The sequence below is a fragment of the Eucyclogobius newberryi genome, unplaced genomic scaffold, assembly GCF_026437365.1.
Source record: "Eucyclogobius newberryi isolate DKJ021-1_F unplaced genomic scaffold, fEucNew1.0.hap1 SCAF_5, whole genome shotgun sequence".
In the NCBI taxonomy this organism is placed as follows: domain Eukaryota; kingdom Metazoa; phylum Chordata; class Actinopteri; order Gobiiformes; family Gobiidae; genus Eucyclogobius; species Eucyclogobius newberryi.
In genome coordinates, this window is record NW_027316167.1 from 21119893 (window position 1) to 21139511 (window position 19619).

The 19619-nt window shown below is 42.4% G+C and overlaps 1 protein-coding gene across 1 annotated transcript in view; it reads left to right on the forward strand.

Annotated features, from left to right (window-relative positions):
• Positions 1–1429: 1429 nt before the first annotated feature.
• hipk3b (homeodomain interacting protein kinase 3b) overlaps positions 1430–19619 on the forward strand; it is a 19897-nt gene continuing 1707 nt past the window's right edge. The window contains 16 exon segments of the mRNA XM_072465531.1: positions 1430–1812; positions 4818–6036; positions 11569–11692; positions 13730–13849; positions 13922–14008; positions 14148–14332; positions 14424–14538; positions 15246–15369; positions 15462–15565; positions 15635–15759; positions 16113–16280; positions 16467–16772; positions 16857–16994; positions 17132–17367; positions 19002–19141; positions 19405–19619. The exon segment at positions 19405–19619 is cut by the window's right edge and continues 1707 nt beyond it. Coding sequence (XP_072321632.1) covers positions 1740–1812; positions 4818–6036; positions 11569–11692; positions 13730–13849; positions 13922–14008; positions 14148–14332; positions 14424–14538; positions 15246–15369; positions 15462–15565; positions 15635–15759; positions 16113–16280; positions 16467–16772; positions 16857–16994; positions 17132–17367; positions 19002–19141; positions 19405–19619 — 3479 coding nt within the window. The 5' untranslated portion in view covers positions 1430–1739.

Genomic DNA, 19619 nt, shown 5'->3' on the forward strand with positions numbered 1-19619 from the left:
CAGAGGGCTCCATTAGACGTTCCCAACAGACCGTCACAATGTGTTTGGGTCTGCCAAGTCTGTCCGGCTTCCTCCTCCGCCAGCGGATCCAACTCACCACCAGGTGGTGATCGGTTGACAACTCTGCCCCTCTCTTCACCCGAGTGTCCAAGACACGCGGCCGGAGGTCTGATGACACGACAACAAAGTCGATCATTGACCTCCGGCCTAGGGTGTCCTGGTGCCATGTGCACTGATGGACACCCTTGTGCTTGAACATGGTGTTCGTTATGGACAATCCGTGGCTAGCACAGAAGTCCAATAACTGAACACCGCTTGGGTTCAGATCGGGGAAGCCGTTCTTCCCGATCACCCCAATCCAGGTGTCACTGTCATTGCCCACGTGGGCGTTGAAGTCCCCCAGTAGAACAACGGAGTCCCCGGTCGGTGCACTGTCCAGTACCCCTCCCAAGGACTCCAAGAAGGCCGGGTACTCTGCACTGCTGTTCGGCCCGTAGGCCGCCACAACAGTGAGAGACCCTCTCGTTTACTGGGGTAAACTCCAACACGTGGCGGCTGAGCTGAGGGGCTATCAGCAAGCCCACACCAGCCCGCCGCCTCTCCCCGCGGGCAACACCAGAGAAGTGGAGCGTCCAGCCCCTCTCGAGGAGATGGGTTCCAGAGCCCAAACTGTGCGTGGAGGTGAGGCCGACTATATCTAGTCGGTATCGCTCAACCTCCCGCACAAGCTCAGGCTCTTTCCCCCCCAGCGAGGTGACATTCCATGTCCCCAGAGTTAGTCTCTGTGTCTGGAGATCTGGTCGCCGAGGCCCCTGCCGTCGACTGCCGCCCAGATCTCTCTGCACCGGCCCCTTATGGATCCTCCTGCGGGTGGTGGGCCCACGGGAGGGCGGCCCCACGTCGCTCTTTCGGGCTGTGCCCGGCCGGGCCCCTTGGGGTAAGACCCGGCCACCAGGCGCTCGCCATGGAGCACCCATCCCAGGCCTGGCTCCAGGATGGGGCCCCGGTGACGCCGATCCGGGCAACGTAAACTGCCTTGTTTGTGTTGTCATCATAGAGGGCTTCTGAACCGATCTTTGTCTGACCCGTCACCTAGGACCTGTTTGCCTTGGGAGACCCTACCAGGGGCATGAAGCCCCCGACAACATAGCTCCCGGGATCATTCGGGCACTCAAACCCCTCCACCACGTTAAGGTGTCGGTTCAAGGAGAGGTATATATAGGTAGGTATATAATACATATTACTCATAATTAGTCCAGTCTGAGTTCAGTAGTACATCTAAAGCCATACATTAAACTAATAGTCTACTTGGTGTGAAAGGTTTGAGAAGATCGTCCACTCCATGTACTGTATATATCGACAGTCGTCAGAGCGCCGCCTCTTCCTCTCCGCACATCGGGCATCGACTAGTCTGGCCTGGTCTATGCCGTCAGTTCTCAAACATTGCGCTCGCTGTGTCTGCTGGAGGAAAAGAGACATGTTAGAAACTGGCTGGGCCGCGGAGGCGCACGTCTAGACGGGCGATCGCCAACCCAATTTAACATGGGCTACTTTGCCCTAAACGGACCGAGATACGCGTGAACACTGTAAATACAATCTGGACTTAGTGTGGTGCGCCTGGAGGCCAAAATGACGGAGTAAGCTAATGTTTAAAATGAGGGAGATGGTGGCTTTGACGAGAGCGGGCTCTCCCTTCCTGTCGTCTGGGACAAGATGGCAGCAATGCAGGCGAACTGTACATGCTGTGGATTTGTGAGTCCATAACATGTGCAGAGAAGCCCTGGATTTGACTTACAGTTACTCTATGTGAAGGTAAGCACTGAGCGCAAATGCTCCGTCTAAAATGATCCCATATCTAGAAAGTACATTGAAGTTGTGACGTAGCACAAAGTCACAACTTGGCTAACTAGTTAACTGTCACAAACTTGATCCTAGTCAACATAAACTAACTGCACTAAAGATCAGAGAGTTGTTTTTACATAAATGCTCTCATCATGGTACGTATTCAGCTGTATTTTCTTTGTCTGTGGTTTACGGCTTTTATCTCAATCGTTATCGCCTTGTCGGTGTAAATATGAACGCAGAGCTAACGGCTCATGTTTATTTCATGTACGATACATTTTGCCTTAACAAAACGTAGTTTTCTGATATTACAGGTTCATATTTGTGTTTCCTTTCATCAAACGTTAATAGTGGTTGCAGTAGTTTTTGGCCCTGACTTTCGTCACTATAACTTTGGTCTTGTTTCAGACAATGAGAATGCATAAATACAATAAAAAAGTGACTATAGTCTGTATTTTGTAACGGAACACCATCAGTCACAAAAAAGACGGTTGTAGAGTATATTTCTGCACTAGTTTGGAGTGATTAATTGCATGCTCATTCTTGTTTAATTGGACTCTTCAAAGACATTTACAGGGCACTTTTATGCATTTTCTGATGGATTGCATTAATGTCCGTGTCCATTAATGTCATCGAGGTAATCCCACGCCAAAACATATATACATTTGTTTAGAGGAGCTGGCTCTGTTGGTTGCCAGTCACCCTCAGGAATGTGTTTTTTATGTGACGTCAGTCCCTCATACTTCATATAACGGGGGCAGCTGCTCACACGCGACATTATGGTTTGAGTATGATGTCACTTCATGATCATAGCCAACAAACACAAAGCAAGTGTGTCCCAAAGTCTAAAGAATAAAGTCTGGAGGTAATGTAACACTTGGATACCAGCCGCCATAAAACGCCATAGAAGAAGAAGAAAGAGATAAAACACAGGCTCTTCATACTTTAGAATAACCCCTAAAAAGGTTACTGTAATTCGTGTACTAATTATTTATTGCTTGGTATTCAGTATTTAAATCCTTACTTCTGATTTAAATTGTAATACATTTCTGCCAATATATTCCTCCAGAAAAACTGCTGTCACGTCTAGTAATGATCTGGTTCCTATTCTAATTGTACAATGTAGTTGAAAGTGATGAACCCAGCAAATCGAAATAAAATCATACAAAGTTCAACAAAATTTCCAATGTAACCGTGACACTCAATATTTTCCCCGAATTAAATTTTCTGATATTGAAACATGATAAACAATCACACCACAAACGGGTGTTTCCACATGGTCGTCACCCAAAAAGGCATCTTTTCTCTGTATGCTATGTATCTGCTGTTTATATAATCAATGCACTGCAAAGAGAAAGGTGATTAACTAGATATAAAAGTATAGTCCTCTATGGATGACCAGCATACATCTTGCAGGTGTTCATGGAATGTGGTAAATTCAGACTGTGTCATAAACAGTGATGTATGTAAAGCAACATGATACAAACACACTTTTATTCAGAAGTAGGGCTTGGAATCGCAGGGTCCCTCACTATTTGATGCGATACACGGCTCACACACTCAAAATGAAATACATCCTTTTTAATGATTAAAACAGTCAGAATGTCAAATGTTTTGCGTAAACAAGTTTCCTTTCTTTAAACAAGCAATAAAATTGTAGTGCAGTCACAAAATAATTTGGAAAATTATACAAAAAAGGACTCATGGTGATATTTCGATACAGCAGCCTATGTTATGGATACTGTATCACCAAATTTAGTATCACGATATTTTGGCACACCTCTACCTCCACTCAAAATGGCGTCCGCTTTGACTTCCGCTCTTCCCCCTTCAGCCCTTCAAAACGCTTTTGGGACGGCGCAGAATTGGCGCTTCACTGCTGTAAATACCGCTTTTCAAGGAGAAGACGCACTCAAGTTGCGTCTCGTGCTGTGGATCACGTTTACGTCACACACAGACTGCTTTCTGCCAGTGCTGACTCGTACCTCTGTGTTTATGTTTTATTGTCTTCAAAGCCCATAGGATCAAAACGGATTAAAAAAAAATAAAAATAAATTGAATCACATGCATAGCAGAGCAAGTTCAAAAGTGTTTTGCCTCTACTCCAACAAGAGCTCGACCGATGCGGATTTAAAAAAAACAAAAATCTGATGGCAGATATTTCAACACTTGTACGACCAATAGGATTTAGGATATCAAATTATTATGTACGTAGTAACTGTATTTACAGTATACAGTACTGATCGGCCAAAGAAAAGTCTACTGAAGGAAAAAAAAAATACTTTTTTCACCCACAGGCCTGTTTCTGTTTGTATGTTAAAAAAAAATTGGTCAAATTGGTTTCACCTGGTCAAATAAACTTTTAAATAAAAATAAAAGCTAAAGTGAGCTGCTCTTCTGGTGAACTGAAGCTTGGGCGGCACCAAAGTCTTCAAACAAAGTTTATGCATTTCCTTTAGTCAGTTGGATTGTCAAAACGAAATATCCTAATATGAAATAAAATACGTCCTCAGGCCTCAGAGCCTACATACTTAGTGCAAATTTTGTAATATATCGGCCATGACCATGTGTTTCCTTAGAAGCGTAATGATGACTTGTTTCCTCTCACTTTCATCCTCTTTCTGGTAGTTGCTTAGAGACATGCAGTAGGATGTCTTTTTGTGTGGAGGTGTTTCCATTCACGTGTTTCACTGGTGCAGTTGATGGGCTGTATGTGCCACATAAGCTAGTTCTTCATGTCATTGTGTTTTGCAAAAATGTCAGCTTAGTCATGACTGGGGGTGTTTACATCAGTGGTTGTGTTTCAGGAAAGTTGCATAATGTTTAGCAAATTAGATTTTGTCCTGTAACTAAAAGTAATTCACATTTTGGGCCATACTTTTTGGTAATCCAAATAAAGAAACACTAGTGCCGACTGTAAAGGTCACTGTTCTTATTTTATATTTCCACTGATCAAGTATTTTATGTCTCCGCAGGTATGGCCTCACAAGTCTTGGTTTACCCACCACACATTTATCAAACCCAGACAAGTGCCTTTAGTGTGAAAAAACTCAAAGTCGAGCCCAGCAGCTGTGTGTACCATGAGCGGGCACAACCACGGACTTATCTGAACAGCAGAACCCTTCCTATCGTACACCCAACGAAACAAGCCCAGCTGTTTGTGAACCGAGACGTTTCATTTGGCGTGAAAGTGCGTGGGGATCAAAAGTACCTGGTCCAGACGGTGGTGGTGCGGGGTGTGCCTAGACACCAGCCCAACAAAAGAGGAGGAGAACGAGTAAACCACACGCAGGGCAAGAAGCAACAGCAGCAGACAGGCGCAGCAAGTGGGAGCCGCAGTGGAGCGGTGGGGGCAGCGGGGCGGGGACGGGGCGAGGGTGCAGGAGGAGGTCCGGAGGAAGAGCTGGAGGAGGACTGTGCAGGGTTAAACTTGGCTGACCGCTCTCACCGATGTGGGCTCAAACGTAAAAGTGGAGAGCTGGAAACCCAGGGGAGCATAATGCAGATTGTGGAGGAACTGTCAATGTTGCCTGCTATGTTGCAATCATCAAATGTGGGGGCCACAACTGCAGGTGTGGGGGCCACAGGTGGGCCCTCCAAGCAGGGAGGAGCAGGAGGAGCAGCAGGTGGGGACGGGGACTATCAGGTTGTTCAACATGAAGTCCTATGTTCCATGAAGAATACGTATGAAGTGCTGGATTTTCTGGGCCGTGGCACTTTTGGTCAGGTGGTCAAGTGCTGGAAAAGGGGCACGGGCGATGTAGTAGCGGTGAAGATCCTGAAGAACCACCCTTCATATGCACGGCAGGGCCAGATTGAAGTGGGCATTCTTGCTCGTCTAAGTGGTGAGAATGCGGATGAGCACAACCTGGTGCGAGCCTTCGAATGCTTCCAGCACCGCAGCCACACCTGTCTGGTGTTTGAGATGCTCGAGCAGAATCTATATGACTTTCTGAAGCAGAACAAGTTCAGCCCGCTGCCACTGAAGGTGATCCGACCTGTACTGCAGCAGGTGGCCACTGCTTTAAAGAAGCTGAAGAGCATGGGTCTGATTCATGCAGACCTGAAGCCTGAAAACATCATGCTGGTGGACCCGGTCAGGCAGCCTTATAGGGTAAAGGTCATAGACTTTGGCTCAGCCAGTCATGTGTCCAAAGCAGTGTGCTCCACATACCTGCAGTCCCGTTACTACAGGTAAACACACATGACATGTCTTCTTTCTATCATGCGTTTGTAAAGTCATTTTTAAGTTCCATTGCCTTCAGCCAATTAAATGAGTATCTTTCTATAATTCTCTACTTAGAAAAGTAAGGAATGTCTCATGGTCTCCAAACCTTGTCTCTTCCTAAATCATTTTTTTATTTCTTATGCTGTATGAACATGGGACTTTTAGGACCATATTGCATAGATGATCAGAACACGACACGTGTGAATAACATTTTCAGTTCAGAAATGCAAATAGTTTATTTTCACTTCATTTTTCTCAGTAGATGGCAGATGTGAAAGCTGCCGTCACCTGGCTTTGTTCACCTGTCACTGACCATCGCTCCCTCTACACGGTCTATTATCAGGCCCATGATGATGCCTTGAATTAGAGAAGCAAAATGCCTTACCTTGTAATGCAACACCATATTCACTAAGCAAAATATCCATGTTGCTGCTTAACAGGGTTAGTCATTTAAGTTCGCTATGGGTCTGTCACAATAACCCACTTGAAGTGCAATATATTCCTACACAAACTATATTTTAAAATTACTAGTTAATAATAACTTTGGATTCTATGGCATTTCTTATGTTTTTAAATGTATTATTACACAATAAATGATTTATAAATGACTAGCAAGAAGATTCATAGGTTAATAAAATTAATGTTTATAGATGACATGTGTTGGTCTACTAAATATAATTGGATTATAATTATTAATTTATTGAAGTAATTGTCAATTAGATTTATAATTGACAAATCACTGTGTGAAGTCCACACAAACTTAAACATACCTTGTGCTGAGAGAAAAACATTAATTGTATGAAAATATATCATATCGAGACGTCTTCTTGTGGAAGCTCAACTACTCGACTAGCACAGCGGTCTGATTTATCAACCCGTTAATACAATATATACCATTGTGAAGTGTATAGATGTATTTCTTAAGCTCTCACTTGACTTGACTGAGGAAGTAATGGCTGTGTTCTTTCTTTTTTGAATTAACTTATTTTTGTCGCACCCAAAATCGAAACGAGCCGTTTCCTTTGCGACATTGAAAAGCAGATTAAACAATTTCCCAACATCCCTTGTCCTTAGACCCTCTCTCGGCAAGGAAAAACTACAAAACCCTTTGGGAAAAAGTAGAACCCTCAAGGGAGACCCATAGTGAAGGAGAGATTCTACTCCCACGGACGGGCAGGAGGACACGCTGCAATTTGCAGATAGACTGTGGCGCCAGAACCACTCAGGAGGAGAGGCAGTGCAGTACAGTGTATAGTATTTATACTTCTATTAGTCAGCCTTGAAGTAGAGCATTATATTATTGTTGTAAAACACTGTTTAACAGGAAGTGTCTGAAAATAGAACCGTCACACTGCTTTTCTACAGAGGAGGAAGTGATCAGTGCAGCTGTTTTTAACTCTGATGTTCTTTGTCCGTCCAGTAAGGTTATTTTGATACAGAGAAACTGTTGTGCTGTGGGAATCCAGAGTTACATCAGTAGAAGCCGTGTAGAACCATATTCAGCTTTATTGACCTCGAATATGGTCATTATAAGCTTGTGTTGGATGGTATTATTTTTTACCTACAGTAATTATTACGATTTCATAATTAAGCGGGCGGATCCATTGAGATTCAGACTACTAAATTGCATACATTTGAGTAGTTTGTAATCTCTGTCGGTGACAGGAGTGAGCAGAACCTGTGAGCCGTGCCAAGGCTGACGGTGAAGGTTGCCCAAAAATAGCTGTTGGGACATTGGCTGTTGAGCCTTGACTTCTATAGATGGTGAAGCCAGAATCAGAAAGGGACAGCCGGAAATACTCACTTGTTCATTCAAGGTCATCTATCTTTAACGTCAATTAACTTGTTCATAAAATCATGTTACACACTAAATTGTAGACAGTAGACCGGGACAATTCTCCAAATACATTTTATCCAGATAATGTTGGACACGGAGTACTCAGAAGACAAAATTACAAGAATGTAAAAGCTTGTGCTCACATGACGAAAGTCATTCCTGTTTACTCCCATCTTGAATAAAGAGACTTTCTTTGTGCCACACACATTCTATACAGATTCAATTATGTTTTTCCCCCATGGCTGAAGTCGATACAGATTTTTTTAGAATCCAGAGCAACCAATGGCTGATTAGGTTTTTATATATTTTTTCCAAATGTTATGACTTTGATTTACTAGACTCTGTTACTGTCTATTCAGTGTACTGATCCACACAGGATAGATATTATAAAAAATATATTTAGACATCTGTTCCCACTACAAACCTATGAGAGGCTTGTGCCCTCTTCACACTGAAGTGTGTATCTCCCTCAGTCAGGTGGTCAGCCCAGACCAACAACCAGCAAATATATCAGTTTATCTGTCCCTAATGACATCTCCCTTATACGCTTTATGGCATATTTGAGCATAAAAGTAATAGAAATGAATTTACATACTACATTACAAAATATAAGTAATCCAATAATTTCCCCATGACATATTATAGCAGCTATTATTATTATTATTATTATTATTATTGTCTAATTATAATTACATTTGTTGGGCTAGTGCAGGCTAATGAGCACACTACAGGATATTTAGATGCCGGATTGTAGCCGTTGTCCCACAGTCATTCTCACTCATTCATTTACGAGTCTGCAAGTGTCTTGCCCAAGAACACAGAGATAGTATTCACATGAGTGAGCCGGGATTGAGCTTATTTGTCATTGAATCTGACCACTTTACCATCTGTGTGTTGATAAATATGTGTTTGTTTGTGGTACTGGAATGGAAAACATTAATTTGTTGTTCAAGCGCGGTTTTGTTTTAAAAGTCCTATTTATGTATATATTTATTTATTGGAACAGAGCTCTATGATGACGTTTTTACTACACTGGTTTAGGTCCTGGTTTAGTCCATGTGCATATATATGGCACTTTGTAGTACTGTAGATTCTCATGTATTTGCATCACTCTTGGTGTTGATGACTTTTCCATGAAGACTGATGGGTATAAATAGGGCTAGTGTTGCATTGCTGACATGTCCATATGGCTGAGTTTTGCTGCTGCAGCAATCGACTTCAGAGCAAATACTGTACATTGTTTTGCAGTTGCTACAGTCTATTTTAGCAGATGCTTGTAATGTTACTGCTGTTCATGCATTACACAATTTAAGATCGCTTTGGTTCTGGTTGTGTGTTTTGTTTGATAATTTGACTTTGGTTAACCAAAGTCAAATTATCATTGTCAGGGTCTTGATGCTCGTTGCTTATTTTCAGAATGGACAGACCTTATTTGATGGACCTTCCACTGAGCTCTAACTACTGGAAAATAAATAGAAGGGGTAGAGCTGGGTTGAAATAATCGATTTTCCGATGTTTAATCAATTTGCATATTAATGACTGATTATCGATTCGTACGTCCAAAGATCGTTTTTTTTTTTTTACATTTTTTTTTTTTTTTTTTAAATAAAAATTCTTTTCTACATTTCCCTCAGTGAACTTCAATCTACCTTCAAGAAAGATAATTCAGGACTCCTGGATTATCTTTCTTGAAGGTAGATTGACCCTTAACCTTTTCATCAGTCTTCCATCAGTAAATACCAATACTTGTAAGATTTGCTGTTTAATATTGATATAATACTAGTTTTAATATGTTGCTTCTCTACACAGTCATGAAGTGAAGGAAACGGTTCAAATACATTTTTCATTTTTAATAATATTAACCCTTTGATCGAATCGAAATCGGATCGAATCGGAGCGAATCGGATGGGATCTGAGAAATCGGAAAAAAACGATTTTGAAATGTCAAAATCAGAATCGAATCGATTCTTGAAATTTGAATCGAAACCCAGCTCTAAGAAGGGGTTCCCAAACTGGAAGTCGGGACCCCCCCTAGTGTTCTCGCTGGGCTGAAGTTCAAGGATGGCGGTGGGACAAACGTGCGAGCAGACTTTTAGATAGAGACCCGTCTTCCTGTATTTTGGACGGGGTATTTTAAAATTTGGACATAACTTGGACTAAAATTTGGGCATTTTCGAGTGCAGGGTCATTTTATTAATAAATCTTAGAAAAGGGAATATTATCATTAAATCGGGCGGGGAAGCATTTGGCAATAGTCCGCCATTACAGTTAACTGTTTACAAGTGAAAATTTGCATGCTGTGCGCTGATTGGTCGACGAAATTTGTGTGCTTGGCTCTGATTGGCTGCCGAGCCGTGTTCCGGAGAATGCCGAAGCTTCTAGTTTTTTTGCCTAGTCGGCCCCTGTGTTTTCAACATTATCTAAAAGCCTGCGTGCGAGAGCCGTAGGTGGCACGAGCAAAAAGTACTACGGCGCTAAGAGCGCCGTGTGAGCGAGCGCCGTGTCGTGTGAGCGAGCGCCGTGTGAGCGAGCACCGTCGTGCGAGCGCCGTCGTCCCGTGATCTTAATACCTGGCGGGAGGTATATTTTGAGCATGGCGCTGACCACCCGAAGCATGGCGGCATCTTTTGGGCATGGCGGTGACCAGCCGAAGCATGGCGGGAGGTATCTTTTGAGCATTGCAGTGACCAGCCGAAGCATCGCGGCATCTTTTGGGCATGGCGGTGACCAGCCGAGGCGAGCCCCCCCTCAGCCCTGGCCTGAGAATCTTGAGATGAAGTCAATGTGCATATTATTATTTTAGGTAAATTAGGATGAATAACACAACAGACAACTCAAATAAATAATGTTAAACCTGATTTTAGACTTTTTGCTCAGTTATTGCCAGCGTCAGTTTTATTTGGTGGTCCCAGGCCGGGTGCCTGGCTGTTTTGGGACTGCACTAATGCACTAATTAGTGATAAGCTGCTGTTGCTGGGTTTAAGTAGAGCGTATTCTGAGCCCTTTTAGCTTTATTTCCAAACGGATTTATTTGGAGGAGCTGGCAGCTCAAAGTGAGGAGCTCATCCTGTTTTCTGATTGGACAATCATTTTGAGAACCAAAACATACGACGCAAACACAAGCCACTTGTACGTCAGAGTAAATCAGCAATTGTTATCAGGAAGTCGACATTTGTCTGGGGACACAAATGGGTTATGTTACTGAAATTGTAACTATACATTTTACATATCCTACCATTAATTTCAGTGTTTTTGTCTAACATTTAAAAGTCATAATAATGCTGGGCTGGCGTTTTGCGGGGTAATGAGTATCTTGTGTGTGCGCCCAAGTCATCATGTTGTCTGACCCAAAGAGATTCAGACTGAGGCGCTTTATCAGAGCCTGGCTGACCTGTAACCTAAGGCTCCATGGTTCCATGAACCATCAAGACTGAGTGACAGATATCTCAGATATGACTTTTACCTGGCGGGCAGGTTGATTCACCCATGCACTTTGTCCCATTGTCATTTAACCACCACATTCAGATCAGCACTGTCCTTTTCATCTTTCTCTGATTGCACTCAAACAAGTTTTTATTAGTCTGCACTAATTATTCAAATGCCTTTTTCTTGTGAAATCTGCTGCTGATATCCAAACTAAATTTTTCTGTCTCCATTTTAGGGCTCCAGAGGTGATTTTGGGATTACCCTTTTGTGAAGCCATAGACATGTGGTCCCTGGGCTGCGTCATAGCTGAACTGTTTCTGGGCTGGCCCCTGTATCCTGGCGCTTTGGAGTATGATCAGGTAAACACTCATGTTTGTGTCTGACTCAGTTTAAATATTCTGATCTTTCTTTGTATAATAATGGGGCTAACTTTATTATACATTTGAAATAGAACTGACATTTTGATCACATCATTGCAGCGTAAGATGAACATTTTTTCCTTGGAGATTTTTCCTGGTCTCGTTCCCTTTTTCCTAGTTCCTCATCACTAAAATATTTCCAATGAAAAGGAAGGAGAATTGAAATTGGGATTTGATTCTTTTAACTACTGAATACTGTTTTCCATGATTACATTTCAGTTGGTTGATTTGGCCACACTGGCCACATTCAGTTTTCATTGAAATTATACTGGTAATACTGACCGGTGTTCTTCTTTTTCTTTGACTATTAATATTTTTTTATATTGTAAAATATCTATGCTAAATATTGTCAGAATGTCCAATAACAATGCTGTTATCTGGGAAAAACCCTATACCGTCTATTTCGATATTGGCGCGATATATGGACCTTCCCTGTTATCTCGCGAGCTTTAGCAACAGTCTGCAGTCTGCCCCTCCCTGCAGTTCCCTGACTGTGTCGTCCCAGGACCAGACTGATCTGGGCTTATCCTGAGCGGCTTTCCCAGCCCCCTGAGCCATATCTGCTCAGAGGCTGCCAACCATCTCCTTTTGATTGTGCCCTGTCTGCTGTAATGCCACACTACCACATGGGCATTTTTTGTGTGCATTAAGATCACTCAAGATTGTTATTAGGAAGTCAATCCCTTAGATATGTGGCTTTAACCAGATGCCCCAGTCCCTAAATATGATGAAAATGTGTTTGTGGAAGCCAGTCAGCATGTTTCAAATCTGCCAAAAAGGGGTCTGGGGAAGCCTCTCCTCCCAGAGAGCGACCATTTGGGGGATTGCATAAAGCAGGGCTAAATAAAGTTCACATGGATTGCAAGGGGGAATTTAAAAAAGCTGGCATTGAAACTCTGATGGGTGGGGTCTAAAATTACAGACTAGCTAAAGAAAACTGCAAAGTGTATCCATGTTCATACTTTTGGAAATAAGTTGGATGTTCTATAGAAACATTTTCTTTACACACCGATTTGTTTTTCTTCAACACCAAAGTGTTTTTTTGAGTTTTGAACTGAAATTTGAACCCGAAACGTGTCATTTGTATCACCTATAAGTGGCCGAGGGTCAGTGTTGGTGTGGAGTGTCATCCAGGGGCCACAGGCGAGAGCGTCACGGCCCCTCGACTCTTCTTATCTTTCTACATGGGCTCTTGTTCCATCACACACAGCATAATGTATTTATACATCTCACTAATATTGCAGCTTCAAAACACAACTCAAACATTAGTGCTTGATTTTATCTGCTGTGTTTGAGAGAATTGATGCACTATAAATTGGCAAAGGTTTGAATTGAATGTAGATGTCATTTGGTGACAACAGTCAATACAAATGTGAAAGAAACTGAAGTGATGTTTCCATAAAGTCTAGACTTCTTCATAAAGCAGTAGAATCAGATATTTGCTGCAGGCAGTGGCATGCCACCAGTTAACTGTTTGGTGTCATTTCAGCTGAGCCACTCCTTCCAGGAAAAAGCCGGGATTTCCCAGTAGCAAACTTGTATCCACCCAATTACACAGACGTTGCCATGCTGTCTAGGTTTACTCTAGCTCACACAGCACAGCTAAATAATAATTTCCAGAAAAATAAGTGTTTTTACGATCAACTCTCTTTGCTGTGGCAACATTTGCTTTGTGTTCAAAAGTCTCAGGATTCTACCTCACCCTTGTGTGCGACTAATAGTAGTTTTTTTTGCACTCTGGTGGGATTGACGTCAAGTTTCTTCTCACTAGACTTCCCTTCTTGAATACTATGAGAATATCCAAGCCTTTGCCTCCCATGCAACAAAGCACTCAGTATCAGGATACTGAGACTGTTAAGTGCATTAATAAGATGCACAAAGTATATATACCGGTTCTATACTTTATATTCTGGTGCGTATTGTGATCCGAAATGTGACGTGAAATATTCAATATGTTCATATTCTTTGTATGTTCAGATTCGCTACATCTCTCAGACACAAGGTTTCCCAGGGGAGCACTTACTGAACACGGGGACAAAGACGGCACGCTTCTTTTGCAAGGATAAAGACTCCCCTTATGCAGCATGGAGATTGAAGGTAAAACATGATTGTACGCACTCTGTAGCTTTTCTTTATGGACCTCACAAAAGCTTTCTTTTGTCTTTGTAGTCTACAGATGAACATGAGAAGGAGACTGGAATGAAATCTAAGGAAGCCAGAAAGTACATCTTCAGCTGTTTGGATGACATAGCGCATGTAAGTGTAACTGTCCAGACCTTCAAGATTAGATAGTTGAAGTGTAAATCTATGCTATTTTTAGTATCTTAAATAATTAATTACTTGCTGTCTCCGCCTCAGAGCTGAGACGTGCGAGTAATGATGACATTTGTTGCAGGTGAACTTAGTGATGAATCTGGAAGGTTGTGACTCGCTGGCAGAGAAGGCGGATCGCCGGGAGTTTGTAAACTTACTGAAAAAGATGCTGTTGGTTGATGCTGAAGAAAGGATTGTCCCAGCTGAAACCCTGACCCACCCTTTTGTAACAATGCAACACCTGCTTGACTTTCCCCATAGCAACCAGTTAGTGACCAGTTTGTTTAATTATCTAATCATTCCTGTAATTATCACTTTTTGGCCACAGTTGGCATACTCTTGTTTTCTTCTCTTGCAGTGTAAAATCATGTTTTCATATCATGGACATCTGCTGGACTCGTCCCGGTGCATACGATTTAAACAGAAATAAAGGTTCTTTCCTGAGACCCAAGCTGGCTGGTGTGCATGCACAGGTAAGCCTCAAGCAGATGGAGCACTCAGTCCTGTTATTGCCTATTCTGATTTGCCTGGCTTATTGCATCTTACCTCTGCTGTCATGGCAACTACCTTGCATCATGTTGCTGGGGTCATGGCAACGGAGCAGAGGAGAAAAAAGCAGGTGACCTTTTTTGGGAGAAATGTCCATAAAAAGCCACTGCCAAGTAGGGCAGAGTAATGAACCCTGGTTTATAACAATGAAATTATCCATTGTTTTGTTGTTTGAAAAGGAATTATGTGCCCTGGCCAGTGCCTCAAAGACATTTAGAATAAATATGTTCATAGTTCCTGTTAATCTGATAAGGGCAAGGTTGTCAGTGTTGTCCAAAACCGAGGCTGTACCATTCTTTGTTTATTTTTATTTTTTATTTTGTTGCCTGTATTAGACAGGAGAGGACAGGGTGAAATGGGGAATGAGAAAGAGGGTAAGACATGCAGTAAATCACTGTTTTCTAAAAACAGTGTCCAGATGACTACAACTGCATCTTTCTCTAAAAGGGTGTAACATTGTTTTACTATATGTACTGTCAAATTGGATAATTCACTTTGGCTGTGGTTTTCTTTAAGTTTTTTTTCTTTGTTTTAGAAATCACTAAGATTTCCAATTTTGGCCTCTGCTGATTGCTTAGCAAGCAGCACATTACTTTTGTACAAATCTCTATTTGTTTGTATTTCTGTTTAGGGCTTAGCTCCATCTGCTCCTTCAGTCATACATCCTGGGATTCCCCTCCAAACAGCAAATGGTCAGTTTGGTGTCAATGATTCTTTTCAGCAGGCTCTCATCCTCTGTCCACCAACCATTCAAGGTACATTATAAGCATCTATTTCTTCTGTCTTGTTACATTAGTATTTTCCTTTTATTTATTTTTTAATAAACAATGTATATGCCTGAAAACAGCTAAACCAACAGGTTATCCTGTTCGAATGGAAGCTTCTGTGCCTCTAGTCACTCAGGCACCTCCAATTCAGCCGCTACAAATCAGACCTGGAGTCATTACACAGGTAAGTTTGATTTAATACTATAATTCATAATAGAACCACTGATCTTTAATGTATGTGTACTTTATTTAGGCCTGGTCCAACCGTGCTCAGCAGCTCTTGGTGCCCACATGGCAGCAGGTGACATCCGTTCCTCCTCCACCAAGCTCTTTGTCCTCTGACACTGTGGCCGGGTCACAGAGACTGGGAGAATGGGGGTAAGCTGTTTCAGGAGCCCTTCCATATTGTGTTTATAAAGTTTATGAATCAGAAACAAATTGGAACAATCTAAACACTTGCACATTGTCAGAATCGGCTGCTTATGTTTTTAACTTTCATAATACAAGCAAAGGTCTGCTAAGTTGTTTCTGTTTTCTGTGTGCTTTGTTTGATCTAACGTAAGATATGACTTGCTGCTTGCACTGGCTTAGGTGCTCCAATCTGTGCCGGCTCTTCAGAATATTAATGACTGATGAGTCATCTGTGTCCTTTTGGATCACTGACGGAGACCATTTTGTCTGTAATGATGCTGATGGCTTTTGGCTCACTGTTTTCTCTTTTCTTGAATCAGAAAAGTGCGTCCCCATGGCAACCACTACAGCTCCATGATTGCCCACTCTCAGCCATTCTTAGCCAACCAAATGACAATGTCCACCCATCCGCCAATCAACATCGGCATTGCACATGTGGTGTGGCCGCAACCTGCTGCCAACAAAAGATCAAAGCCCTGTGGGAACAGGTAAGAAAGTTAAATGCAGAGTAATATAAACATTTGTAACATTTTATTTTACTGCACGCTTTAATGTTCTTTCTTGTTATGTACTATGACCCCTGATCTTCACCTCACTACCATGTAGTTACATGTTGTTACGTGGTAACTGCCATGGTAAAATACAGTGTGATTCAGGTTTAATTTGTTTTACAGGGGCATCAACTTCTCCCAAAATACGAACATCCAAAATATTGAATGCCAGTCCCCAAAGATGGCCGATACAGCAAAGAATGTCCATGAGGTGCAGAAGGAGCAGTCCAGATGTGTGGCTGAAGGGCGTAGTGTTGGAGAGCATCATGACCATGAGGACACCTGCTGTAAAGTGGAGCCAGACTGTGCCGAGCTGTCAGGGTCTCGAGAGCAGAGACCGGCCGTGGTCATGTCCGACTTGGCAAGCCCCACAGTCAGCATCATCAGCATCAGCAGTGATGAAGAGGACAACACGCACTCGGTGGGAAAGTAAGTACACATTTCACTGTGTATTTCTGGGATGAATTCTTCACAGCTTTTGTACTTGACTGTTTATCTCCTTTCTCAATACAGATGTGAAGGTAACACAGATTGTGAAGCGTGTCAGAGTACAGTGGATATGGAGAGGGTGTGTTCCCTCAGTAGTCCAGATAGCACACTCAGCAGTTCTTCAGCCCAGTCCAGTGTATCGCCCTGCAAACATTCACACAGGCAAGTAGCTCTACCTTTTTAACCTGTATGTCTGATACAAACACATTTACGATGATTAGCACAAAGTTCACTTGGAGAACTAAATATTAATTAGCTTTTTTCTTAGTGTTTACACTAAATCTTTTGCTTTATTGCAGTATGTCTGAAGATGAACAGGAGAGTGGTTGTGACACAGTGGACAGCACACCCACCTCTGATACTGGTCATACAAATAGTCCCTTTCCTGAGGAGAACTTCATTGCTGACACAAACCAAAACTGTGAGCCACGTGTTGCTTGTGTTGCCCCAGAAACTGAACCCAGTAGGCCACAAATTCGTACTGTTGCGGTTCCACCAATGAGAATGCAGAACAACAACACATCTTCTAACACAGGTAGGCATCTATTTTATAGCATTATGTGTGCCATTGATTCCATTTGTCACATTTATGAAGTAGTTTGCGTAAACCAGAGCGCTGTGTAAGCTCAAAGATCGAGTCACCGCTGCTGTCTGCTCTGTAGGTCACATGGTCCAGGATTATCCTGTATTAAGCCACAGAGGTTCTCACAGGTGATTATGGCTGACCTGGCTGACATATTTGCAGAGATCTCTGGTGTGAATATTTGTTTGCTTTCAACACTTCACACTAGTCCTATACTGTTCTTTCTCTCTTCGTTCTTTCTGTGTGAGTGTGAAATGCATTAAAACATTCAGTCTGCCACATAAATGTGTTACATAATGAAATGTAAGAATTCAGCTTGAAACAAATGATAAAAAATGTTTCACATTTAGACCAGAGCTTCTCAAATTGAGGAGCGCGCATGTTGAGGAACGCTCCTTTGGCGATATAAAGCAATCAAGAATATGAGAAGAGAATGCATGTGTATTTGCTTCTTTTCTACGTGAAACATAAGTGAAGTGGTTGGAGTCCGCACCACAAGTCCGCACTGCTCAGAAAGCAGTCTGTATGTGACGTGGTTGTGAACCCGCAGTGGTAAAAGTGATCGACAGCGACCGAGAAATAATTTGAGTGCGTCTTCTCCTTGAAACGTCTCCACAGTGAAGCTGTCCCACTGCCGACAGGTGCCTGACCTGCCCCGTCTGCTCAGCTGAGGAGAAGAGAAGCCACTCGAAGAGGCTCATATTTGTAGAGCTTTAGCACAAACCAAAGGACGTCAGTCTGTGAATAACATTCAAAATAAATTTAGCCTATTTGAACTTTAATTTTTAAAGTCATTTCAGACTAATATGCAATTATTTATTTGCATCTTTAGTTGTTTTATCTTACTTTTATTATACTATTTTCTTGAGGCTGTGGGGTTTCATGGATACATTTTTTGTCTCCCAAGGGGGGCGCTCCAGAAAAGGTTTGAGAAGCTCTGCATTAAACCATTGTCAGTGTGTGTTTTTCTTGTGTTGTGTGCTAGATGTAGCTTAAATACAGATTTGGATCTCAGTATCGGCAATTATCGGTTGTTGGTCACAAATATCAAAGAAAATAAAAATCATATCAAACCATCCCTAGTTTTTAATGTGCTGTTCAACCAGAGATTAAACTCGAGCAAATATTTATCAGGACTCGTGAGTAGGTCACATTTATCTCATCCTTCATGTCTATTTATAATACTCGGGATCAAATTGGAACTCCTGACACTACGGTATATTTAAATACTATAAACCTCAAACAAGCCTGATAACCTGCCTACAAACCATGTCGACAAAGTCTAGTGTAGGGGTGCAAACACTTTCTGTTCGCTGAACTGAACGGTGTATTACTTGACCAAGGGCCAGACTGTTTTTTTTTCAACATGTTGGTGCACAACTGCATTCAAGTACCGGTGAATACTTATTAAAAATCTCACCAGTCCTTTGTGGAACAAATCTAAGCTCTTGACTGGCCAAGTTTGACCCACAGGTCCCACTTTGGGCGCCCCTGGTCAAGTTCCACAAATATATCTGTATAGCCAAAGTGAGCTGTTGTTGTAGCTAGTTACATTTTTAATATTTTTTTTTTTGTCTTGGTTACAGTTTTAGAGTCATTCTCCCAGTCCAAAGGGCGAGGCATTCCAGGGCGACAACATCACCACTCCACGCCTCTTCTCAACCGGCCGCAGAAAATAACCCCTGCATTCCAGACCCAACAGCAGCAGCCTATTGGCTTTGGACAGGTGGGCACAATTACAATGTCAAATCTGGATTCATTATTTTAGAAACTTTCTAATTTGACTTACAGAATCTTTTATCTTCACATTTTATTTTACGACTGCGATTCAGACTAAATGTTTTTTTAAAAAAAATAAACATTGAAACTGTACATTTTGATAAGAATTGGTTTTCACTTAATGCATTGTTTTATTCATTACACATTTTGAACAGTACGTAAACAAATCTGCCATCTAGTGGTCAAATCTCACAATGTTTCCTCTTGCAGGTTCAACATTTTGGCTCGTGTCAGGAATGGAATGGCAACTTCCCTCACCGCAGACCGCAGGCCTTTATTCCTCCCACCATACATGGGCACACGTTCACCCTGTCCCACAGCAGCCCCAGCCACACCTCTGGCCCCCACCCCCACATTGGTGGTCACCCTCACTCCCAGCCCACGCTCTTGCCCTACCCTCCATCTGGTCCTCTGGTCACAGCTGC